Source organism: Haliotis cracherodii, unplaced genomic scaffold (genome assembly GCF_022045235.1).
Source record: "Haliotis cracherodii isolate W230 unplaced genomic scaffold, xgHalCrac1.p SCAF_5, whole genome shotgun sequence".
In the NCBI taxonomy this organism is placed as follows: domain Eukaryota; kingdom Metazoa; phylum Mollusca; class Gastropoda; order Lepetellida; family Haliotidae; genus Haliotis; species Haliotis cracherodii.
Window position 1 is genome coordinate 32,629,846 of NW_027266308.1, and position 27,562 is coordinate 32,657,407.

Genomic DNA, 27,562 nt, shown 5'->3' on the forward strand with positions numbered 1-27,562 from the left:
GTGGTGACCAAGACTCACCTACAATAAAACACCAGTGATGAGTAAAACCTAGAATATAACACCAGTAGTAAGTAAGACTCACCTAGAATAAAACTCCAGTGGTAAGACTCACCTAGAATAAAACACCAGTGGTGACCAAGACTCACCTAGAATAAAACACCAGTAATGAGTGAGACCCACCTACAATAAAACACCAGTGATGAGTAAGACCCACCTACAATAAAACACCAGTGATGAGTAAGACCCATCTAAAATAAAACACCAGTGATGAGTAAGACCCATCTAAAATAAAACACCAGTGATGAGTAAGATCCACCTACAATAAAACACCAGTGATGAGTAAGACCCATCTAAAATATAACACCAGTGATGAGTAAGACTCATCTAGAATAAAACACTGTGATGAGTAAGACCCATCTAAAATAAAACACCAGTGATGAGTAAGATCCACCTACAATAAAACACCAGTGATGAGTAAGACCCATCTACAATAAAACACCAGTGATGAGAAAGACTCATCTAGAATAAAACACCTGTGATGAGTAAGACCCACCTAGAATAAAATACCTGTGGTGACCAAGACCTGGAATGAAACCCCTGTGGGGACCAAGACTCACCTGGAAGAAAACCCCTGTGATGACAACTCTGAACTGTAGGAGCAGGTAGTATGTGGTTGGGTCATAGGCAGCGAGGTTCACAAACTGAAGGTTGTTGTACAAACAGTAGAGAAACGCTGGCACGAAGTACAGTCCTAAAACTGGGAGACAAACACAACTATGGTCAAAGTTAATTCTGTGTGTTACAAATCTTAGGTCATTAATTAAACTAAATCAATGAAATAATCATGATAATGGGTGAAATCTGGGATATTTTTTAAAAGAAAAATTTGGCATCATGGAAAGTATATTGTCCCTCCAATGATAAGATGTATTGAGGGTGATAACAAGTTGTCAAAACCAAGGTAGGAAAAGTAGAATTTCAATTAAGTAGATATTTTTGGTTTGGTTCCTTGAAACTTCACTTAACAAGAGTTGCTTGTATATATAACAGGACTTATAGCATTACACACATGGACGTTTCTATCAAACATATTTTGTTATTCCAAAAATGTAAAAAAGAACATAAATTTCAAACATGGCTCTTCAAGAAGGCTTTCACCACAACTTGACCACATCAAGTACCCCACCTACCCTGTCTATGTTTGATGATGTCAGCCTTCAGTGTAGTACAGGAATGGCTAGAAACAGAAAGAAATGGCTGTTACCATGGTTACCAGTGACCTGAGGTCAAATAAAGTTTAAACATGCTCCTCATCATCACAGGGGTCAATTAAAACATGCTTTGGTTCCTAACGTTTTGTTATCTGTTTAACACCTGGTGTCATCACTATTAGATTGTGATTCATAAACACATGCTCATGATATAGTCGGAATTGAAAATAGACTCTGACTTTTGGCAGAGATTTCTCATGAAAATGGAAAGGGTTTTGTCCCTTTTATTCATATCAGTACAAAGAATGTAACATGATGTAATGATCTTTGCATTGGAATGATTTTGTGTTTTCTGCCAACAGAAACAAAAGTAATGAAACAAAAAAATAGTGACTGCATATTTAGAAATAAGCTTGTGATGAGAAACATTTAATCTTCGGGAAAGTCACACAGATATAGCAATGGTTCCAAAAGGAGATATTACTTTCCTGATCAGTAAATGGTTGCTTTACGGAAATATTTACCTATAAAATTTACAATCTTACCCTGGCAATTGGCAATTCTGTTTTAGACTACTTTCTACTAAACAAATGTTTAGGTTTTATAAAAAATATATTAAAATATCATTTGTTCTGTTTGTTATTTAAAACCACAATCAACTATATCATAGCCATATGAAGGCAGACTGTAAATACATGACATTCAACAGAGACAAACACTTGACAATTGTTGTTTTTTGTTGTTGTTTTTTTGTTGTTTAAAGCCTCACTCAGCTTTATTCCAGCTATATGATGGTGGTCTATAAATTGTTTGTTTGTTTGTTTGCTGTTTAACACAGCACTCAGAAATATTACAGCTATATGAGAGCGGTCTGCAAGTAATCGAGTCTGGACCAGACAATCCAGTGATTGGCATCCTGAGCATCGATCCACGCAAATGGGACACGCAAATCAATCAAGGCTAACCACCCAATCCATTTAATAGCTTCTTTTGACAAGCATAGGCTGAATCTATTTGTTGTAACCAGACCGCCTCCGTGGTCTAGTGGAAGAGCGTCCACCCAGATAGCGGAAGGCCTGGGTTTGATCCCTGGACACGTCATACCAAAAGATGGTACTTGTTTTTACTCTGTCAGGCGCTTGGCATTAAGGGGCTGAAACAAGGACAGATCGGCTTGGAGTCAGTATACTGTGTCTGAGTGGGGTATTAATGTTAAACTGAGGCATGGTATCTCTGTATCGGCATCAGTCCGGACTAGTACAAGCAGACACACACAGGTGCATGAGCGTCACTATATAAGTGCAATAATGTTGGATGCGACGTTAAACCAAATTTCAGAAATGGGCTTCACACATTGTACCCATGTTGGGAATTGAACCCGGTTCTTAAGTGAACGCTTTAACCACTAGGCTACCTGACTGCCACAAAACCGAATTTCATGTCACCTCACATTTGTTGTAACCAAGCTACAAAAGCGGGTACTGTGAGAGCAATTTGAGCACACATTCACCTGTCGCATCCCCTTTAGAGGATCTATTATATTCAGGGATACAGCTGCTTGTCATGGTTGTCAGTGTAAACATGAAGTCACACATTCTTAAAGGTATAAAATAGTGATTAAAAAAGTATAGGAATTGACATTGGCTTTGCGTGAGTTGTCTGGGGTGTAAAGTTCCGTGAGTGATGGTATTACTGACTCCTTGAGGTACAGGATGAGGGACGTCACCAGCTTGACACACTCAGTCAGGAGAACCACCGTCACTGTGTTGTACTTATAGGTGTTACTGGACGTCTTCGATGCTGTCACCAGGATTGCTAAAATGCAACAAAGAAAAAAGACACTGATTCTAAACACATTCAATTTAATGTCTCATTCTATTTGCAACAGTTCTGTAAAATGGCTGTGGGCACATTGGGGTTTATGGGTAATTGAATAGGAAATTGATGCAATTCAAATTTTGTCTACAGTTGTCTGTGACAATTCAGTTTTGGTGTATGTGTTTCATACATAACCATGATGTTGTTAGTTGTTCAGTTTCATTTTAACCGTCACCGTAAATTCATAAAATGTGTTGGGGAAAAAATGTCATAATAATGAAAGGGAGACCCTGAATAGTCTACCACGCTTATTCCAACAGTGTAAAGGAAATCAGTAGGGTATGTAACCACATACAAGGAAAAGACAACAGTGAAACATATAGATGTGGAAAAAGTGAACAAAAATAGGGCCTTTCAAACGATTAGTTTTTTCCCCCTGCTAAAAGTGTCTGTGTTCATACAACATGTACAACATTCTTAATAACTCATTTTTCTGATTGTAATTTATTTAAATTTAAATTAATAATGTAATTTTCTGTAAGCTATTATATTCTTTTGCTATTTTCTTTCCTAATTCATAACAACATAAATCCGTATTTTTATCTCATTCAGCCATTCCCGGCCTTTCGACATTTACAGCAAGAGTTAACAGCTTGTTAAATATTTTAGAGATACAAGAATTTTTAAGTCAGGGGGATATAGGAATGGGTGCTGTCTGTCATCCGTCCTTTCGTTCGCCCATCTCATTTTGTTTCCCTAGCATAACTTAGAAACCGTTTAATATTTTATTACTAAACTTTGCACATGTATCAATCACATACTGAAGTGGTGCTTTTTGGTGTTTTGGGTACTTCTAAAAGTACTTTTTGGTTTCCATGGAACAAATAGGGCATAGCACTTTTTGCCGAAGCATATCTCAGAAACCATTTGATATTTCATTTTGAGTCTTTGCATATATATAAAACACATGTGCCAGAACTTGTGATTTTTTATATTTTCGGTATTTCTGAAAAAAATATTTTTGTGCTTTTCTTCAGCAATAAACCGGCCTTAGACTCAAATATGCGTAGCATTCGTTTCTGGAGCATAGTTCTTAAATATTTTATTATGAAACTTGGCATATATATCAAACATATGCTGAACTGGTGCCTGTTGCTGTTTCCTTGGCAACAAGTTGGACTTAACCCAAATACATGTTACTTTCATTACCAGAGCATAACTTAAAAAAGCAGATGGGTTGTAGTGTTCATTTCTGGATCATACATCCATACAAACCACAATTTACAATTTGCCTACTTCCTGCTTCCCCGCAGACTTTAATCATTTCTTTAGTGCGTGCCATTAGGCCATTCATGAAAACTTCCAGTGAACTTGTCAAGGCTGATGCCGTAATGTTTTTGTTCTAGAGATACACACGCCCTTTTTTCGTGTATTTTCACTACTATACGAACAAATGAAATTTCAATGTGCCCCATGGCAGGGATAATGATAACATTGTTTTCTTGTAAATTTAATCAGATGAACAAACAGTTTGCCGTCATGTTGATGCAACGCATCAAACGTTTTCTTGTATATAAGTTTTTATTTGTTTGTATGATGCATGTTTGGAAAGCTTCTACGACATTACTTAAACTAGCCAAGTTGTATTTACCTCTAGGCTGTCTAGTTTCTACTTTTGATATACTATCGTACCTATTCTACTTTATGGTTGTGGAGTTTGGTGCGATGAGAAAGGAGATACAACAGATCGTGTACATCTAAAGTTCCTAAAAATGGCCCCTGGTTTAAAATTTATCACACTCACTGATATCACGAACATTGAATTGGGTAGAGAACCACTTAGCCTTAAAATTGCTTAACATGCTATATCCTACTGGTGCAAGTTCGTGAGAAGATATTATACAAAGGGATCACTAATTTTAGTTTGTGATAACCATAGTTCTCTTTAAGCATATTTGCAGCATATATACAGCACACGGTCAGGACAAAAAAATAAGTCTTATATCCGTCTGTTTGTTATAAGCGTGTTCCTTATAAACTGTATCTCGATACTGCATATGTAACATTTTGTCCAGAAAACCCAGTCATTAGTCTGAGAATAGAGTCCATAGACTCACTCATAAAGGTAAAGAAGGACAACTGACTTATACCCATCAACATGACATTGACTTCTGTGTGAGAAAATAATAAGAAACAAACATGTTTACGTACTGTATTATTGTTTTCACATCCAAACTATGAAAGCATGTTATATTCAAGACATTCAACAGAGACAAACACTTGACAATTGTTTGTTTTGTTTTTTATTGTTAACGCCGCACTCAGCTATATGATGGTGGTTTTCAATTGTTTGTTTGTTGTTAAACACTGCACTCAGCAATATTTCAGCTATATGCATGATAAGACGGCGGTCTCTAAGTAATCAAGTCTGGGTCAGACAATCCAGTGATTGACATCATGAGCATCAATCCACGCAATTGGGATCAATGACATGTATCAACCAAGTCAGCAAGCCTGATAACCCGATCCCCTTAGTCGCCCCTTACGACAAGCATAGTCGCCTTTCATGGCAAGCTTGTGTTGCTGAAGACCTGTTCTACCCCGGATCTTCACGGGCTGGTCTATAAATAATCAAGTCTGGACCAGACAATTCAGTAATTGATATTATGAGCATCAATACAAACAATTGGGATACGATGACATGCATGACTTGTGTCATGGTGCCTGTTATTCACTGTTGCCGCCACATGTTTGACCCATTGTATTGCCTTTCTTATTGTAATCCTGTGTGTTTTAACATAATTTGTTGCTTGTGCATTGTCCTTGTGCGGTTATTTTCTGATTTTACAATTTAATCCTGTAATTTCAGGGTTCACCATAGTTCAGTTTGGGAATCAACCATAACATATATGTCACAGATCTCGGGCTGGGACAGGTCAAAATTTACTACCCAGGTTCCCACCTCCCTATTACCCGGACCCAGCCGACCCGAGTACCTGAGTTATCCGTCCCTGCCCTACACAGATTGATTTGTGTAGAAGTTCTGGGGTCTGCTTTGCCCATTGTGTTATAGGTCACTGCTAGATCCAGGTGTTCCAAGAAATCAATAACCCATTCAAGATAAAACATATTCAACACAGACGCACACACAAGTATGGATCAGTATGATTTCTGAAAATTTGGGAAATTATTATCATTGAGAACTTGAGTTACTTGGTTTTGTTTGTGAGTACTGCACTTCATCACATGCACTTTTACAGGTTTCAATTAGCACAGAGGATTGAACTCCAGCTGCCAGCTTGAACTTTGAAGCCAGGCTAATGACTTTATCCCATTAGCCAACACTTTACCACGGCACGGGTGCCATCATGAGAAATAATTAGTGATTGTTTACCAACTGATTAGCACCCGATTTTGTACCTACATGCTAGTGTATGAAAGAAGTGCCCATGGCAGGTAAATCTCGTGTTGGGCCCATAGTTTCAATTGTAAGGGTCCTCATGGTCTGCAGTAAAGTTACGTGACACAATTTATTTGTCCCAATAAGCTGCAGTTTTTAAAATGAGGGCCTGAAGAGTTTGGTCAGGACCTGATGCTTCTAAAGTATGTGGGTCCAAAGCCAGCCAGACAGTTTATTTTATTTCAAACACTGCTTGATCCTACATGAAACTAGAAACTTTATAGACATGGACATTCCTCAAAGTTATTTAGATTAATTTCGTTGAGATAACCAGGGTTTTACACGACACAAAAATGTGCATCCAGTTCGCACACATGTTGAGAATGGATGCAGGAAAAAGTATACTGCATTCTGAAGGATGCACAATAATATTCATTGTACCCACAGCGCGTCAAGAGCAATTATGTGCATCTGTCGTTTCATCAATCAATAATGACTGTCCACATGATCATTGATTCATTCCAGGCTCTAATGTAATTATCCAAATGTACAGTACACTATACCATTTCATTACATTGGCTGCAGAGACCCTTAAAATACATTATTGGGGGTCCCCTGGATCTCCACTTTTGTAAGTGAAGGTAAAACCTTGGATAACAAACACATTCCAAACCACTAAATTGACCCTAAGGATAATGGGGTGCCTAAGCCTATGGATCAAAAAGGGGTGTTTGATCGAAAAGGAGTATCAAAGCCTACTGATCTAAAACGGAGCTTGATCGGTAAGGAGATCCTAGGGGTAATGTAGAATTGGTGGTAGCCTACCTAAACCCTAACACAACTAACCCTAAGGATAAAAAAGGCAGGCAAGACCAGTGAAGCAAGAGGCATAGCCAGCAACCAGAGCCAAATAGCTCTCTATATGCTACGCCTGGTAACCATGGTAACTGCGGTCCTTACCTTGGTGTCTTGTATACATTGGTGAATGCTTATCTACGGAAATGACATGATGCAAACATAGCAGTCCTAGGTGCCACACAGACTTTGATGACAAAGCTGTAGAATGGTACACTATATTATCACGATAGTTAAAGGGAAACAACACTCCAACTTTCAGTGGTCATCTAGTTGGCCCATTTTAAATTAGCCTGCGTAATCATCAGAAGCCAATTAGCACCAGCAACCCAATAAACTGGGTTTCTGACCAGCAAGGTGCCAACTGGAAAACCAAATTGACAGCAAGGGGTAATCCCCTTGAATCCTTGCATTTCACCTTGCAAATTCATCAGCGTGTGTAAATCTGTATGTACAACTACCGTATATGACCGCGTATAAGCCGAATTTTAAGGACCAGAAAAAAGATTCTGTAGAAAGGGGTCGGCTTATCCACGGGATACACTTTCATGAGATTATTTTTAAGATCGTGATCTGTCAGAAACATCGCCTGAATGACGGTCCAATAGATTACAACTTCCCGAAAGTTTGGAAGTTGCCACGACTAGAGCCATTATTGTTATAAATTATCAATAAAGTTATTATTATACACCAATGTTGTCATTATTAAAAAAATGTTATGCATGTTACTACTTCCGATAATAAGTTTTTAATTGAATGTTCAAAGTTTATCGTTCTTCATAAATTCCACAATCTTTACATGTAACAATATATGTATTTCACAGCTATAATATATAATCCCCAGATGAAATCGCCAATAGCTATTATGTACGTTTTGCAAAGTTCATAAATTGATAGTGAACAAATGTCTACCTTTATTGAAAGAGGCAAATAAACAACTGTATCGGCGAGTTATTCCGTTCGCCATTTGCAAAAACATGTGATCAGCTGTTTCCCGTGACGTCACAAACGGTGATCACTGTGATTGCTTCCTGTTGTTTAAAAAGCAACACGGTACACATGGAAATGAGCACTGATAATTACGGGCCGATTGGTATTGTCATGTTGTTTACACAAACATTTTCAAGTTGTGGGTGCTTAGCGATCGTGTTGGGAGTAGGGGCTTAATTCCTTTGTTTTCGAGAGATTAGTTTAATAAACTGGAGAAGCCTGTGAGTAAGTGATGGTCATTCAATGTGTTCATAGTATGATAGTTTATTTAATTCAATTGGATTAACATACAATAGTGGTGTAAAGGGGGTTATAAAAGTTGGTATATATTTACTGACTGACAATCTCATCACGAGTTTGAAACAAAAACGCCATGCTTACGATGCTGAATTCAAACAGCTTCTAGCTGATATATTTTCTCACGGGTTCATAATTCTATATACACCGATTCACAAAATGGCGCTTCGTTGTTGATGGCAACATATAATGATCATTATGAGATTAAAAAAACCCAAAAGAAACGGCTTCCCACATTATGAAAGTGGATGACTGGTTTGTTAAATCTTTATTAGAAATAATAATGACTTTTTCAATATAATTACAACGTTTTTCATCTTATATTTTTTTATATCTGCGAGTACCGGCACATGTCTTGCAGTCAGACTTCGCAGTGTTTTTTGCCTTTCACTTCCTGGTTCGGCTTATCTGTGGGTCATATCATTTTCTCTCGTATTTCAATGGTCATGTTAGCACCTCGGCTTATCTACGGGGTCGGCTTATCCGCAGTCATATACGGTTTGTAGTTTTGTATCCAAAAAAATATGTGTATGTATGAATTTTCTAACAATGACATCCAGTTCACATACTCAACAGTAAAGACCCTTATTTTTCAGGCAAATTGCACATAGTACAACAATTACTACTCCCTTTTTGTCAGATATGTAACACGGTATAACCACCCGTCTGTGTATTTGTCGTCATTCACTTAATGCTCAGTTAATGACTTTATTACAGGTATAATTAGTGGTAGAACTACTCAGATTACATGACAAGGACTGCAAATATCTCAATAACATTCACCGCTGCCTATGAGCATGATGAGGGTGTCCAGGTAATAAAGCACTCACTTCTCACTGCCTGGGGTAATCATTTAAGAATTGACTTTCACTTTGTGCTGAATGAACCTTCATTGAGTGAGGGCCAAACTGTGTGAACGTCGGTGCAAAGACAACATAAGCAAAATTCAGCATGTGTAATAATTAATAGGTATCCAAAGCATATTTAACGGAAAGTAAGTTCTTTTTCAAAAGATGAACAACAAAAAATCAGAAAAAGATATTTTAAAAAATTGGATGCAAATAATTTGTCAGAAGAAGTTGACAATAAATATATAAAAAGCACACCTTTAATGACAGCAGTATGTATTTATCATTTGGCTACTAGTGTTGCTAAGTATGCATGGCATTGGGGCCCTTATTATCTTCCTAAACATTTCTGGCTGCATCGTGGGAAAACTGTGTAGATTACTTTACTTCCTTATTTGAGATCACGAATATGCAGGCCATCTAGCTCAGGTCGATATAGAAAGTTTACTTGGGAAACTGGGGGTAAAATCATAGTCCATTGATAGATGGATAAGGCAATATTAAAAAGATACCAGAAGTAAGTATAAAAGTGTTAATAAATGCCTACTTACAGTAGTCGGAACAATGTCTGATTGGGAATTGTTTTACCGCAGCCCTGGCAAGAACCTGTTAGATACATGTAGGCCTATCAAACAATCAGATCATACGTACACTGAAGTTGACTGAAGCTTTATATTTACTCAAACAGTAGTATAGGTAATGATGGTTCTACCGCAACTCCACTGGAGCCAGATTTATACACCTATACTGCTACTACAGGTGGCATTTTTTATGCCAAAATGACTATGCGATTCAACGATAGTCATGAGATTAAGTTAAATTGACTCTAGCTCACCACCACCTGGAGTCAATGATATAAATTTGTATAGGTAATGATGGTTCTCCCGCAACCCCACTGGAGACGGATTTATATACCTATACTGCTACTACAGGTGCCATTTTTTATGCAAATATGATTATGCAATTCAACGATAGTCATGATTCGTATTAAAAGAAACATCAATATTAATTAATAATGAATAAAATTTACTATAGCCCACGAGGATATTGGAAAGGTGTAGGAGCAATAAAAAAATTAGCCACCGCGGCTAAGGTATCTAAAGATGTGGCCAAGGATTGGTTAAAGAATCAAGCGATGTGGCAAATATACTTACCGGCACCGCGTTATATACAGAGGAAGAAGTTTGATATTTTTACAACGAATGAAGTTCATCAGGCTGACCTCTTGTTTCTTCCCCATGATAAGGTAAGACGCAAAACATATAAATACGCTTTAACAGTAGTGGATGTGGCTAGTCGATACAAAGAGGCTGAGCCATTAACCTCGAAAGATTCAACAGAAGTAGCTAATGCACTGAGCCGCATATATAAACGCGGACCACTAAAATGGCCTAAGCTATTTCAAGTAGATCCCGGTCGCGAGTTTATGGGATCGGTAAACTAAACTGTTAACAAAGCACGATGTCGAAATCAGGCGTGGTGAAAGAGAGGCCCACCGCAGTCAAGCTATCGTCGAAAGATTTAACAGGACATTAGCGGAACGTTTGTTTGGCTATCAGTATGGGATCGAAATGAAATCCGAGCGATTGAAATCAACCGAATGGGTGACACGATTATCAGCCATTATATCAGCGCTGAATAATGAAGTAACGAGATTAATAGGGAAGAAACCATCTGACGCGATTAAAATGAAATATGTGACTTCCGAAATCTTCAGCACCGAGGAGAGGCAAAGAACAAAAACTTCCGGCTAGAGTAAGGGTAAGATATTTATACCAGGCCGGTGAACTCGAAGGAGGCCTACGTCGCGCAACCAATTTGATTTGGTCCCTCAAGACATATAACATTAGTCGATTGGTTTACGAAAGAAGGAGAGCTTATTCTTTATTATCTTAATGATGGACCGGGCAGGGCATTTGTACGAGAAGAGTTGTTCATAGTTCCCAACGGTACGGTTTTACTGCCCTAAGTAACCATAAGCATAGGTAGTTACACCATCATTATCAAACCATCTCTTTGTATCTAAGGGGGATAAGGATGTCTTGTTCATTCTTAATCCATATATCCTATGATTGTAACTTCTTAAAGAGTTCGTCTCGTGTTTGAACGTTCTACCATTGAATAATGATTCTTTATACTGTTCGTGTTTGATATGCTTTTTTACCACATACTTTTTAACACCCTTAGCTTTTCTTATCATTATCAGACTTTTTTTATAGAATACATCTTAGGTCTTAATCCTACATACGCCGCTATAGGGGTCCCAGCACATTCATCCTTCATCTTACCTAATACCTTTTTTTTTACTAAGCTGTGCAGGGGATTATCTTTTGGGTAATCGCTTGTGTCGTACATATCTATTTTTTCTGCCATATCTTTATACACATCCTCGGTTTGTATTTCCATCAACAAAGAATCTGTGTCGGTATATAACACCTCACATCTATCGCCGTATTGCATCTTAACTTCGTTGTAATAAAAGTCATACATTAAGTGTTTTGACAAGTCGAGAATACTCATACCAACGTACACCGGTCTTTTGAATTTTACATTACTCTTCTGCATATGCAACGCGGCTAAGTCATTATCGAATATCTTGCTTCTGTTAAAAGCCGGACTGGCTATAAGTTTCCTGAGTCTTTTGTCCTCATTAGATCTGACTAATTTAACATCAACACGCTTCCTTAGATTCTCCATAGTTTTACCAAATACCTTGTGAGACATGATCAGTATATAGGTTCTTTTCGAAATCGCTGGTAGCTATCTTTCTTAAATCTGTGTTCAACCTTATATAGGGCTCCATCCAAGGACTTTGATCAAACTTTAGAACTCTGTGTATTTTCTTAAGTTTCATACCTAACGATAGATATAACTGGAGATTTCTGTAGTGAACTATATATTTGTTTTTATCCATCAAATTTGGTACGAGTTTTTATACGTTAGCTAACCTACTATTACCCATCAAGGAGTGTTGATATTCCAACATCCAATCCTTATTAACCATTAATCTTTCGGGAGCTAGCGGATAACTGTTATGGTCTTTAAATAAGGAATTTGGATATTCCAGGTCAACTTCTAGTATTTACCCTTTATTCACATCGATATTATTCACATTGATATTATTCACATTGATATCATCGACCCACTCAAAACCACCCGTGGGTAAAGGTTGACTCATAGCCCATCGGTACAAATTGTTGGCGTTGAGATATAATATATGAGTGTCGGGTTAACTCGGATCATATCCTTCCACTAATTTATTATTAGCCTTAGAATAACTTTTCACTACCATCGATATACCCCCTCTTAATCCTTTCTCAATAAACAAGTGCATATCGTAATCTGTGAGTAGTTTTAGTTCTACGCCGGTCTTCTTCAACAATGCATCCCACGATAGTCCTGGACTGGAAAAGTACCATGCAGGATCCAAACCGTATTGTTTTAAACATGTCTTTCGAAATATCTTGAATATATCGGCGAGTAACAGTACATCGGTTTTTAAGTACAGATCGTGATAATCACCTAAATTCTTACAACCTAATTTATCCCAGACCGTCAAAGCGTGTTCATAATCGGCACCTGTTATTTTAGTTTCTGTTAAGATACTATAGAATGATTCAAGGGGTGGTAATTTAGTTTCATCGAATCTAGACCAATCATCCATATATTCGTAAGGATATACACCTTTTCTCAGCAACAAATGAAGTGTTAACCTATCGGTATATTGATTTGTTATCTCAAAGTCATCCGGATTGTTCGCATTAGCTAAATTGACTTTTTATAGGCCCTCCAATTATCCCTCGTCATACACATGGGTTTCTTACGCAATAAATTTTCCCTGATTATTCTCTCTTCGTTTTGTAGATATTCTAGGAACTTTCCAGATGCATCGGGACCTCTGTAAATCACGACCGGGTTTGTTTTCCCATCATACCTTACAACTATATATCCAAACCCACAAGGAATATGTTCTTGAGTTTTGTACGTAAAACTATCTTGATTATTGCTATGGTTGGTATTTTCTATGGGTTTGATAAGCGCTTTGAAATCGGCGTAAATTACGTATGGTACTGGCATTTGATTACAATAATGTTCAAATTTTAATATATTTTTCCCCACTTTAGGCATATCGATCCTGATAGCGGTCTTCCCAACACCTCTTGTCTGCTGTACCCATGTAGGCATCTTTCGCAGAAATATTTCTTTCTAGCATGTTTAGTTTGATCGTATAATAGCCTGTTTAAACTCTTTATCCATGTATAATGGTGTTTTCGATCTTTTTCGATCAGAAATGAATTGATTCTGGGAATATGTTCCGGAGAGGAGCTTATCCTGTGTACAACAATTCCTTTAGAATGTCCGAAAACATTTATAGCTAAATTATTTTGCTTTTCCACCTTATCAATTTGTGATATTGGTGTAGGTTCGTCTATACCATCCAAGTTGAGTCCATCGTTTTGGGGATAGCTAGAAGGTCTATTTGCAATTTTAGAATCTACGGGGAACAATGCAGATCTTATCATCATTCTTAAACAGTCATCTGAATTATTTTTTACATTAATTATGGCTTTTTTCTTCTTATAATACAGGGGTAAATCTATGTAAGATCCACCTTTGAAGGGCATATAATTTGCTATATCTAAATATAAACTATCGATTTTATCCACACCCCAACCCGAACCTCTATTAGTCCAGCGTTCTAAAGTTTCCTGTATCCTCTGAATTGATGTATCTAATGATGCGTTTATAGTATCGGATTCGGTTATAACTTCTTGATTGCTACGGAAATATGGTTCGGTATATTCAGTGCTATCGTCTGTGTGACTTTTACTCAATGACATTTTAATCGTCAGCTGGTATTTTATACTATGTAAATCATCTAACTCCTCGTTAATTTTGCTCGATATGATGGGCTTAACATCATTAACATCCATTTTAGAATTAATATCTATCTTCCAACCTCTTAGATATTTACCAACACCGGCGGATGTGGGTACAAATATTAATTCTTGTTGTTTTTTATCAACATCATCAACATCATTAGGTGGATTATTATCTAGTAAAGCGATCAATTCAGCTTTTCTCATTCGAGAATATCCACGTAGACCACGTTGCTTTGCCATAGCCTTAAACTCTCTGACAAAAACCATTGTGGTTTAATGGTATATGCAAAATGATTCATTTGTCTAATTGGTTGTTTTTCATATATCTAAATACGTATTCTCCCAAACCTATTCCTCTCATTGATGTTAACTCTCTTCCTAGCGTAAATAATCTGGTTCCTGACCCTATCAGCACCGTGTTTCTTACATAAACAATAACGACCTTTGACCCCTATCCCACATACAGAACACGTATAGTTTATATTTCCCCGCCTGATGTAATAAGAGTGTATTCCACAGTAATTATCAACACAGCGTCGGTTACATTGAATTTTTTTCCCCATGAGTGTTAATCTGTATAGATTCATGGTTATACATCTATCATATCATTTGTCTAAATGCAAAGCAAATCACATCTCCACGGCTATTTATAGTTTAGCAGTCATGGTGATTAATTGATTAGCTGTCACTATGACTAGGTCATGGTTTATGTGTAGTTATTGTGTAGCTGAAAATCAATACAGCAGTTAACCCAATTATCACGAATATGACCTCGCGGTTCTTTTGTTCCTCTGACAGTGTATAAAACTGATTCATTGTTGGTCACGGTATTGGGTCAATTTTTTTCCCATAAACGAGGAAGTATTCGTGCATGGCAGATTCGACATCCTTAAACGTTTGAATTGAATGTCCTTCCTTACGCAGTTCTTCATGAATAAAATCTAATCTCTTCATTCTCTGCCACGCCCATTGTGACTGAGCTTTTTCGAGTTGTTATTTATTATGTCTTTTACGCTCCTCTTCAACTTCTTTAGCGTTTGATTACCTCATACTAGAAAATAAAAAAATAATCCCGAAAAAGCTAGAGCATTAACAATAGCTCCATCGACCATCATCGCAATTGTTGCCATGTTTAATAATAGAAAATATTCAAATGTTTAATTACTTCATTATGTCTTCCGGGATAAGCCCTTGTTTGATGACCATATCTTTCGTTGCCATTGCTAATCCAATATCCAGAATCATCATACCGATATCATAACCATTAAAATCTAGCTTGGGAGGTGTGGCTTTAGTAATCATTTTAGCCATATTGGCATAGCCAATGGCCGAGCCAGTGACCACCGCTGAATGATACGTTGCGTTTACCAACATTTTACCATCTGTAACTGGAGAAATCATGCTTCTTATAGCATTATATAGGGGCTAACCTCTAATTGAACTTGTTGTTGTGACATCGGGGGAGACGTTTTCTCTTCTCCGGTCTTATAAAACAACCATACAGCCACTATAGCAGCAACTCCTACTAGTGCCCATGTTTTAATTGGATCAATATTGGAACTATTCATTAGTTTCGCTTTGAGAGTGAGTCCTCCCATCCTGCCTGCAGAGATTTTAGGGGAGTTTTTCCTCGTAACTCTGGGTTTTAGTATTTTCTCATTCACAATCGCTGGTGGTGGTTCCTCATTCACTCGTTCCGCAATCGGGGTTATTATTTCCTCGTTCACAATCTGTGGTGTCTGTTGAGTCTCCATTATTATTAAGTGGGCGCTTATGTTTGAATTGACAATACCTAGCCGTTATTAATGCTGCGGTGAGTGGAGCTAAGAACATTCCGTATCTATGATAAAACTCACAGCTCACTGAGCTAATAGCGTGTTCGATGAATGGGTCTTTCTCGAGAGATTCGCATAAATACATGCCATGTTCTGCTGGGATAGGGAGAAAAGTACTAGCTACGACTGTGTATAGTTGTGATATAGCCGACCCTATCGTTTTAGTCATGGTAGCTCCCAGTCTAGACTCGAACGCGCGTACAGTTTTTTAATTTCTTCGTCGGTCATGTTATCAATTATTTCAATGGTATAATTTTCCCCAAAATATTGGGGACATTTTCCATCGGCTACCAAAGCGGTGAGTCTTTCTCTATTTTATCTAAAGATTTATCTGTAACTACTTCAGCATGTTGATCAGATTCTTTGAGCATTTGTTCGATGAGTTCGTCGCATTCCATAATGTAATACCTAAGGAGATATTTAAGTCTAACATAATATAATATGGCATATCCAATACAACCCGTAATAATGAACTGTTGCGAAAGAATGAGGATTTCAAACCACATTATGTCATATTAACCGCTAATGTTCAATTTATCGTATTTTTGCTATAATTTTGCTACATTTGCTATAATTTTGCTATAATTTTGCTACATTTTTGCTACATTTTGCTAAGCAATTGCATAAGCAGCTGGTTTTTAATATGAGTTGACAGTGCTTCGTTGCCGCTAACAGTTTTCTGACTTTATCTCGTTCGAGCTTGGTATAAATAACATCATTTTTGCATAAACATTCCTCGAATGAATCTCAATCTTTGCAATGAAACAGTGCTACCCATTTGGTTTGCTCTCTTAGATCTTTCAGGACAGAGTTGTATTTTTGAGAAAGTACTCAAAAGCTATGGTGAGTATGCCGTTGGGAGAATGCTAAATACGAAAGCATATCTTTCATTTTTGTGCGTTCTTTACTCGCACTGCAGTCGTCTATTACGAAAAGGGTTGATTCTCCTTTGTATTTTTCATGACATACTCGTAAACGACCGCCCGGATCGACTCTGTGTACCCCGTCATCATTCATTACCCAATCTCTCGATAAGTTTGTTTTATTAACGCTTATAGTCGGGCACAGAATAATAATATGATCGAAAACGTCCCGATAATGACTTTGCAAAATATCTAGAATAAAAGCTGTTTTTCCACAGCCTGTTTGCCCGCATATGATAGCGCAGTGTGGTTCTTTAGGTAAAAGATTATTAATAGATTGCTTGCACAAATCGTCCATTCTGTATATTAAGTTGCGCATCCATAATCACGTACAAATATATTTTTAATTTACCAGCTGATTCCTGAAGCTTCGTTATTTGTATAGTGACACCCTCGCTAGCATTTTCTATTCTCCTCCCACTGCTGTGTAGTTGGCCATCGTCCGTTGTTCGCATGTCGAGCCATAGCGCGTACTTCGTGGTGAGGTATTCACCCATCGATACACCCCCGAGAGACAGATCTTTCACGATCGCGTTGACTTCTGGGCTTCGTTTTATAGAAGGGAGTTTTTTAATCTCATCCCACTGGTGATAAGCTAGCATTCTTTGGCTATATAGTTGATTAGGAACGCCCTCGATAGTCAATTCTACTTTTGTAATCTTGGGATTGTAGAACTTCTCGGTGTTTCTTTTAAATGCATCGGAGGGGTCCTCGAACAACATTAAAATACCCTTTAACGATCTCGTGGGGACGTTTAGATTGATATTCCACGTCGTATCTTTTTTCCCTCGTTATCTTTCCGTGTCGCAGCACGCGATCATACAAAATGGCTAAACTTTGCCGCTCTTTATCCGTTCTCCAGAGATCCATGTAACAATAGTATACATCGCTATCGTCAATACTCAAAACCTCATTACCGCTAATTTTAATCGCGATTTTCTTAACGATAGCACAACCTATGTTTTGAACGGGCTCCCTGTTAACGTCGGTGGAAGTCAAAATAATCGTAAATGCTACTTGGACAGTTCCCGGAACTAACACATCGTGTGCGCCGAGATTAGGAAAGCGAACCAGAAGCGTTTGATTCTGATCGATGGTACTAGGGTTATTAGTTATAGTTACAGACTGATGAATTGCTTTGACCCCTAATGGATCTCGAAGTCTACGTTGTGGGTTTAACTTGCGTCCGTATTGCGAAGACATTGTTATATTGAAATTATATAACCATATGTTTAATATAAAAATGGATGATTTTAATCTAGATGATTTTGATAACCCGAGTACAATCGAAGAGGGTACTGATGAAACCAGCTTTATGAATCTTAACGATGAACTTTTACAATCAACCCTCAATGATTATTACGATACCTTTAAAGATGTTAGTCCTATTGTTCGTGACTATACAAAGTTAGATTAGATAGTAAAGGAATATTGCGACTGCGTGGCTCTCCGGATATTGATCTTATGCATTATCGTACTCGTAAGCCCCTAGCCTTGTCTACAATAGTCAGTAAACACGGCATCAGCACTGTTCGTGATGAATTAGGTTTTGTAGACTACTCACGAGGAGCAAAACTTTCCGAAAAGACTACTAAGGTTCTTCGGACTGTGCGTGATGAACTCGGTAACATAGATAATTTGGAAGCTTCCTCGAGGGTGGCCTCGGACAGACTCGGAGAAATCTTGGATACCTATTACGATAATTCCACATTACAGGTACCATCCTCGGAGTTCAGTATTATGGAATTACGAGGTCTTGACAAGGCAATACGAACAATGCGGGGAGAACTCATCAATAATATAGCCAAGCTATCCGAAATCAACAAGCATATAGCTTATGAGAAAACAAAACTTGAACAGGCGGGTGATGAATTCAGTAGACGCCGCGTAGCGGAAAGATTGCGTAACTTAGAAGAGGAAAGATCGGCCCGCCTCGAGGCTGCTTCCAGTAATAGAAAGGCACTTTGTTCACAAATCAGTCGAATTCGCGAAACTATCGATCAAGTTCTCAACGATGACACTACACTGGCCGATAAAATTAAAACATTGTTCAGAGAACAGGGAATAACAATTGCCAGTATTTTAACCGCATTGGGATTTATTATTTCGACTTTGACTCTCGCGTTAACCAGTGGCAGTACAGGTGGTAGTGGCAGATCACCGCCTAGTGGTAGGGATGGTATAAAATAGTGGATAAAAAAGCATTTAAAAGCATTAGGTTCAGCACTGGGAAAGCTCGCTGAGAAAGCCGCGTCTGCACTTCCCGGTATAATAGGGAGTATAGTTTCCTGGCTCTTGAATTTATAAGCTAAGACCACCACTTGGCTTAGTCAAAACCATTTAACCAAATCAGTTCGCTAAGAACTATTTAACCAAATCATGAGTAAACCAGCCGCGACTCCACCTAGTACAAGCGCTGTTTTTTCATCGATATGTTGTTGATTTTTAGGCGCAATATGCAGTGGCACTTGTGGGTTGTGCGTCAGTAGATGTTTTAGAGATAGTAGATAACTGTGGCTTGACTATTCCCGTTTCGCCTGTGTTTGTTTGCGTTATTAATTCTGCGTTAATATCTGAATTCATAACTGTTTTTTGTTGATCGGTAGCAATAACAATTTTATTATTATAGCTTATCACTTGACCGATCTTAAGTTCCATATTACTCGGATACATGTATAGTCCCGGTGCATAAAAGTAGTCTACTTTGGGTTGAGCGTACTGTAATACATCTTGATAATGCTTTATAGACGATGGTATGTCAACTGGTGAATAAATGGCGTCCTCCACGTTTGCGACAAACTGTTTTTCCATGCTCGATCCTGCGGTAATGGCGCACTAATTTCTTTAAGTATACGTCTAATCTGATAGTACACGTGAAATGTTACAACAGACTTATTCAGTTCAAATCCTGGAGCATAAAGAGATACACCACATCCCGTTGTGGTACACCATATGGCAAAGTTTAACTGATTCTGCCAAAATTGCATCGGATTGTGAAACCAATCGTGCACCATTCTATCGCTAGTTGCCGTGAACCTGTACTTTTCAAAGATATCGTGGAATTTAACGATAAACTCAGCACTAGAGGCAGTTACTAAAATCGACTGATTAGTAATGTATCTCGATTTCATATTTAAGTTATGATATAGTATCATTGTATATTTAATATGTATGTTACACTCCCTGGAAAAACAAATGGTCAGTCTATTGAACTGCTTCATACTATCGATAATTCAGATGGTCAACTTGAAGTCGCCCTATGCGATGTAACATATTACCCACGGTGGACCAATATAAATACTGTGAAAAGAAATAATGAGATGTCTATATTAAGTGGGAAAAACAGCATTATTATACCTGATGGGTATTACAGTATATGCTCACTCAAAGATAAAAATTTTAAGCCTATTGGAATTAGTCTCACACAAAATGAGTCGAATGGGACAGTGAATTTAAGCGCTGGAGAAAAAGGTGTAACTTTTTACGATAACTTAGCAGCTAAACTTGGATTTGCACGCGCATTACCCGATTTAGTTCCCTATAAAGAGTTGTGCATCCATCTTGATCAAATAAGCACGACGGATAATATTCAACTAGAAAGTCCTTCAACTCTACTCAGATCTATTCCAGTGAAAAATGAAAAATACAATAGCGGTAGAATGGAATCTTTCTCAACATTACAATATCAAAAATTAAAGCGGGGTATTATTTCAGACCTCAAAATTTCTGTATTAGATGTAAAACACCAACCTGTACATATAGGATACTTAAGTGTAACACTCCATATGATAAATAATGGTTGATTCATCAGGCCCTGGAACGCTCAGACAATGTAATACAATTGTGCTTTCCGATCTCGGAGACACAGAAGGATTCGGTAGACCCTGTACCAGTGGTAAGTTATACGCTTTACACTTACAACATAATGTATACAAGTGGAAAGAAGTCGCATTCACTGGGAATCTAGAAGATTTAAGCGATGTCGACGTTAGTAGACTCCATAAAAACACTTTGTACAATATTATTCTCAATGGCGATAATAAATGGACTATGGTCGAAGCAAACATCGAGTGGCTACTGAATATCGTCATTACCCCACCTTATGTGATGACGGCTAAGGCACATAATTTAACTAAGATAATAAATAGTAGCATCATACTCGCGGCTTATATCCCGTTAAAACGAAAAAGTGTGTTAGTCAACCCCCTACCAGAAGACCCAGGTCATATGTTATATAGTCGTTCGGCCGTAAAAAATGTTAGTTTAAATTTGGTTACTGAATTCAATGATATTAAAGTTAACTTGAGTGCAATACCTAATATTTCTACGCTTATTATTGAAGTCTTGTTCGGAGATGCACCGGAAGATGCCTTCGAAATATTACCAGGTCTATTGATTAAATGGCTCAAGAAACACGACCGTCGACGTTGCAGTATTATTCATATCGGAGCATCACCCGTTGCAATCCTCGAGGGGGTCCAAATTATTAAAAGTGGTAGTATTTCTCTTACTAAGATATTCTTGCCATATAATATTAATTTGATAAGTTTGATGTATACTCTCAAAAACATTTAAGCAAGACCAATTAAAGACTATTGTATGACCCTAATATACACTATGAGTTTATATCCGGCGCTCGATGAGGCATTTGAAAAGATGGATACTGTTGATGGATTTCAATTACATCAAATAAGCGACATAAAACATCGAATAGAGAAGGAGAGGGAGTTAAGACTTGGATTGTATAAAAAGTATCGCAGAGCCGTGAATGCTCTGGACGGAGTTGACACCGCGCTTGTAGCAGCTGGCATGGGACTCGGTGTAGCAGGTGTTGGTTTATTATCAACTATAATCGCCGCGCCTTTCGTGCTCGGCATGGAAATAGCTGCGGGAGTCTCGAGACTGGCAGGAATAATGATAAAATTCATTTCTCGTAGGTTGCAAAAGAAAGCATTAAAACACGATACTATTAGGATACTCGCCGAAGCAAAGTTGAACAGCATTGAGGATCATATTTCGACAGCAATGGCTGATTTTAAGAAATCTGAGGAGGAGTTTCGTTTAGTGTTGTCAGAACTCACCAAATTCAACATAATGAAGCAGGAGATTCGATCAAAATCTAAGATCAGTGGTATTAGCGAAGACGAGAAAAAAAAGTTCATAGAACAGGGGAGGCAACAAGCACGTCATTCTTCCGTGCCAAAACCAAAGAACTGGTTGGAGATTAAAAATAGATTGCTTACTATCATTAGATCACATTTAGACAAATGCTTACATAATATATAATAATGGAGCATTACAACATTTATGTTCATGGACAAAATTATCAAATTGAGAGAATTACCACAAGGTATATATTATATCAGTAAACCAAACAAATACGATCATCAATTACCAAGAAGAGTATATAATCTGGCCTACTTGTAAAATAATAGAGAAATTTATATTATAGACTCCAGGTGGTGGTGAGCTAGAGTCAATTTAGTTTAATCTCATGACTATCGTTGAATCGCATAATCATTTTGGCATAAAAAATGCCACCTGTAGTAGCAGTATAGGTATAAATTGTTTGATAGGCATTACTTAGAAGATGACGGATGACAAGATAGACACAATTTTTTTATATTTTTTATGGATAACAACTTCTTTAATACTGTAAAAGGCCTTTTACAGTATTAAAGAAGTTGTTATCCATAAAAGTTGTTATCCATAGAAGTTGTTATCCATAAAAAATTGTGTCTATCTAGTATAGGTATATAAATCTAGCTCCAGTGGAGTTGCGACAGAACCCCCATTACCTATACTACTCAAACATATACAAAAGGAATGTGTGTCATCGTCAGAAAGAAATGCGAACATAAGTGACTTGTAGTGAACCATTGAGCTATAGTGAGCTTTAGTTATATCATGTGACTAACCACGGGTCTGGGTAGTCCTGTGGGTACACGAGTCCTACTCAGGACTCACCCGACCCGAGTTACCCGTCCCAGCCCTAGATGAATGGTACCACAGGGTCCAAGCATCATGACGTACCCTATTTTTGAACAGTTAAGACGGCATTGCTGATATTTCTCAGGTTGGCAGATTAGATGATGTCACATCTCTCCCTATAATGCGACAAATCAATATCAAATACAGCTGCTCGAAAATAGGTGTAATTCGGAAATAGGATACTCGATGATATACTCTTGAGTGTTGCTTTTTGCATGCAAGTTCACCATTCACTTCATGTTCTTGGTTGAAATCTCCAGTTTAGTTATTTTTTCGCAAAAGGTAGGTGGGTCTACTGAAAACTAACAGTCAATTTGTAACTTACTTGAAACATGTTTCATATTAAAGAAGTTGGAAAAACTCAAGTGTGTAGGCCTACATACATGACAACACCTGTTCTAACTTTTATGACACACAAAAAAGCACGCACGTTTCAGAGCCCGAGTTTCTTTTTACGCTTTCATCTTAATTATAACAGGTAAACAGCTGCTTGTAAGACACGACATAGTATAAAGGTTAGACAGTAAGGGCCTAGCCTGTTAGTGTTACACAAACGTACAGTGTTACACTACATTTTCCGGGCTGCTAGGCCTAGTTTTCATGGCTACATTTTCGCGTTACAAGTTCTACTATTTTCAAGTAAACAATTGCAGATAATACTTGATACAGGTAATATGAAGCAAACTACTTACCTTGGTTAATAAAAAGTGCCATATACGATATAAACACTACAAAACTTAGTTTTGTCGGGAAGACATCCCCGAACCAACCCATTTCTATATCATCGGGCACCGACTTTAGAGTTGCCTTCCTTGTATTTTCAAGGGACGTAATTTCACCACTAACCCAAACGAACAGACACTTATTTTAGTTCATAATGTCGAGATCCGAGGTTCGAGTCTCGTCGCAGCAAGGCAAAAACGAAAAGAAAATAATTTTTGTGTTAAAATTGCGAATTAAAGTATTTTTAACAAATACGGCAACGTTTACAACTGCTAATGTTCTTATGTACCTATTTATAATATTAATGGCTTGGCGGAATGGGAATCCTGTATATCTGATTCCAGACATTCAAACACCATTTATGTTATCTGCTTGCTATATTTTATATTGTTTTATGAAGTGTATCGGTCTAACAGCAAACTCTGACTACCCAGATACAATATCCCACTTGTACTGATTGCATTATATTTTAACACATTTTATTCACAAAGAAAAGGACTGGACGCAAGATTTCACAACTTAGATAGTCCTCTCCCAAAACATTATGATTATTACAGAATTCTTGTGGGTAGGGATCACATTCCGGCGCAGTGGTGACTCAGCATAACACCGCTGCCACAGGCTAATTTGCATATCACGTCACCGGACTCTTCTCTTGTTTGTAAACAAACGTGTTTTTGCAGAAATCAGTATAGAACAGACTAATGCAAGTATTTTGGGGCGCTTATCATATCGTTTTGCATAATTATATAGATATGCTACTACAACTGCGACGGGGAATTTCATGACAATATATATTTATACATCAAAGTGACCGTGTCGCTAGCTCTCCGTTAGGCTTCGACGCCAGCACGTGGAGCCGTTCAACCAATGTAAACAAAGGATACCATTCTTTGACATTTGTTTATGAAAATGTGTGGTCTTGTCAAACATGAAACGGATGAAAAGCTATTCAATATCTTGAATGGACTGTGAAAGATGTGACAAATCGTCACATGGCGCTGGTCTGTGGCAGAGGTACTATGCTGGCTGGCTGTCGGCCGCATGGAACTCTGGGTAGGAGAGAGGGTAGGTATCGCCCTGATCGTGATCCTTGGTGTGTCAGAACCACATCCATGTTCTTGTTAATGCCAACAGTCACGAACGAAATGATAATGAAACCAATTTCAAATCTCAAAATGATAGGCGGAAAGGATTCAAATTAACGACTTTTTATAAAAGGAATATCGGTATTATGCCTGAATATCTGAATGAACTTTGGTACCAGATTTTGTGACATCCTTTACTCTCGCCTCAGGCTTGGTTGCAGCATGTTAATCGCTGATAAATTTAATCGACATGTTGCAGTCCAGAGCAGACTGTGTCTGTGGACATGCACGTATCAGAAGTCATGTGTATTTTACACCCATCGTTATAACATGGAAACAGACAGACAGATATTTTCGCAAATGTGGCCACTGGGCCAATAGTACAAACAGTTACATGGAAACGGTTCATTCAATGATTCAACCAACGTGGTAATTCTTAAATCAGTCCAAGACTTTGTTGTCAAGAACGAAATATTCGAAACTAAATAACGCAAAAGATAACTTTGTATAGAATATTTCACTGCAATAGTTATTTTCCTGACACATTACAGCTTACGTTGGTGATTTAATTTCATTTATTGTACATTTAATTATGTTCATCATTAACATGTTTATGATGCCAGCTGTTGTAAATCGTGGAGACAAGTCTGCCGTATTTGGGTTCTCTTATTTAGAGGCCTCGTGGGGATTTCGGGGGGAGACGTGGTCCCCAGTAACCCATGCTTGTCAAACTGAAATGGTTTGGGTGAGCAGGCTCACTTTCTCAATTTAGAAATTTCGAAAGTAAACACGTTAGCATTCATCTTAGGACATGGTGAGTGAGTGAGTGAGTTGGGTTTAACGCCGCTTTTAACAGTATTCCAGTTATATCACGGCGTGTCAGCTTAATGTGGGAGGAAAGCCCGAAGTGATGCAGGTCTAAGACGTTTACCACTTCGGTGAAACCCACGAGCACGGGTATGGTGCTGACAAACCTAGAAACATAATTGGGGCGAACCTAGGACATGGTGTTCATGTATTCATGTACGATGTCTCATGTCTTGTACGATGTCTGACGTTCACACACGACGTCTGACGTTCATTCAAGTCTGATGTACGATGTCTGAAGTTCACATACCTCTGATTTACAATATCTGACGTTCATACACGACGTCTTACGTTCATACACGTCTGATGTACGATGTCTGATGTACGATGTCTGACCTTCACACACGTCTGACGTTCATACACGTTTTTTGTACGATGTCTGACGTTCATACACGACGCCAAACGTTCATACACGTCTGATGTACGATCACTGACGTTCATACACGACGTCTGACGCTCATACACGTTTGATGTCCATGCAAGATGTCCGATGTTTATGTACGATGTCTGTTGATCATGTGCGATGTCTGACGTCCATGTACGATGTCTGTTGATCATGTACGATGTCTGGCGTCTATGTACGATGTCTAACGTTCGTGTACGATGTCTGACGCCCATGTACGATGCCTGACGTCCATGTACGATGCCTGACGTTCATGCACGATATATGTTGATCATTACGATGTCTGACGTCCATGTACGATGTCTAACGTTCGTGTACGATGTCTGACGTCCATGTACGATGTCTGTTGATCATGTATGATGTCTGGCGTCCATGTACGATGTCTGACGTTCGTGTACGATGTCTTACGTCCATGTACGATGTCTGACGCCCATGTACGATGTCTGACGTCCATGTATGGTGTCTGACGTTCGTGAACGATGTCTTACGTCCATGAACGATGTCTGACGCCCATGTACGATGTCTGACGTCCATGTATGGTGTCTGACGTCCATGTACGATGTCTGACGTTCACGTGCGATGTCTGATGATCATGTGCGATGTCTGACGTTCACGTACGATGTCTGTGGTTCATGTACGATGTCTGACGTTCATGTACGATGTCTGTTAATCATGTACGATGTCTGACGTTCACGTACGATGTGTGTTGTTCATGTACGATGTCTGTTAATCATGTACGATGTCTGACGTTCACGTACGATGTCTGTTAATCATGTACGATGTCTGACGTTCACGTACGATGTCTGTTGTTCATGTACGATGTCTGACGTTCATGTACGATGTCTGACGTTCATGTTCAATAGCTTACCTGTCTGGAGTTTGTGTACAAAGCCTGGTGTTAATGCACGATGTCTGTACACAATAGATCCCTGTAAAACAGGACAACTCCTTTGCCGACATGTTGCAGCGAGAACTAGCGGAGTGAGATTTCGCCGTGTCTAACCGCACATACACGCCTGGGATGATTATTTATAAACAAATACATGTGTTCTAGAAGATTCTAGGAAATTAGGTTTTACCCAAACTCTTTATTGTTGAGCATGCTGGATGTCCGGAGCAGACTGTGTGATAAAATGATAATTGTTCGGCTTTTCCTTCAAGAGTCAATCGATCAAGCACGGTCATGTAGAATACAATTATGATTTTGAGAAGAGTCTCTTATTATTTTCTTGTTTGCCGCTTCTAGTAATAAAACTACACACTTACAGGTAGACCAATAGGAGAAGGGAAGTAATCCTTTGACTTGTCATGTCAAACAACACTGGCATAAAGAAAAATTGAATATAGAGTTTAGTAACAGTGCAGCAGTATCGGTCTTAGAAGAACAAGGCGCTCGTTACCATGTGGGGGATTCTAATCCATGCCATAGA

General features: G+C 38.3%; 1 protein-coding gene across 1 annotated transcript in view; it reads right to left on the reverse strand.

Annotated features, from left to right (window-relative positions):
* The window catches only part of LOC139443292 (UDP-galactose transporter senju-like), a 29,970-nt gene extending 6,124 nt beyond the window's left edge, over positions 1-23,846 (reverse strand). The window contains exons 1-4 of the mRNA XM_071224267.1: positions 23,744-23,846; positions 2,909-3,026; positions 1,191-1,237; positions 618-757 (exon numbers count right to left, since the gene is read on the reverse strand). Coding sequence (XP_071080368.1) covers positions 618-757; positions 1,191-1,237; positions 2,909-3,026; positions 23,744-23,825 — 387 coding nt within the window. The 5' untranslated portion in view covers positions 23,826-23,846. The remainder of the gene's footprint in view (positions 1-617; positions 758-1,190; positions 1,238-2,908; positions 3,027-23,743) is intronic.
* Between the last annotated feature and the right edge of the window lie 3,716 nt (positions 23,847-27,562).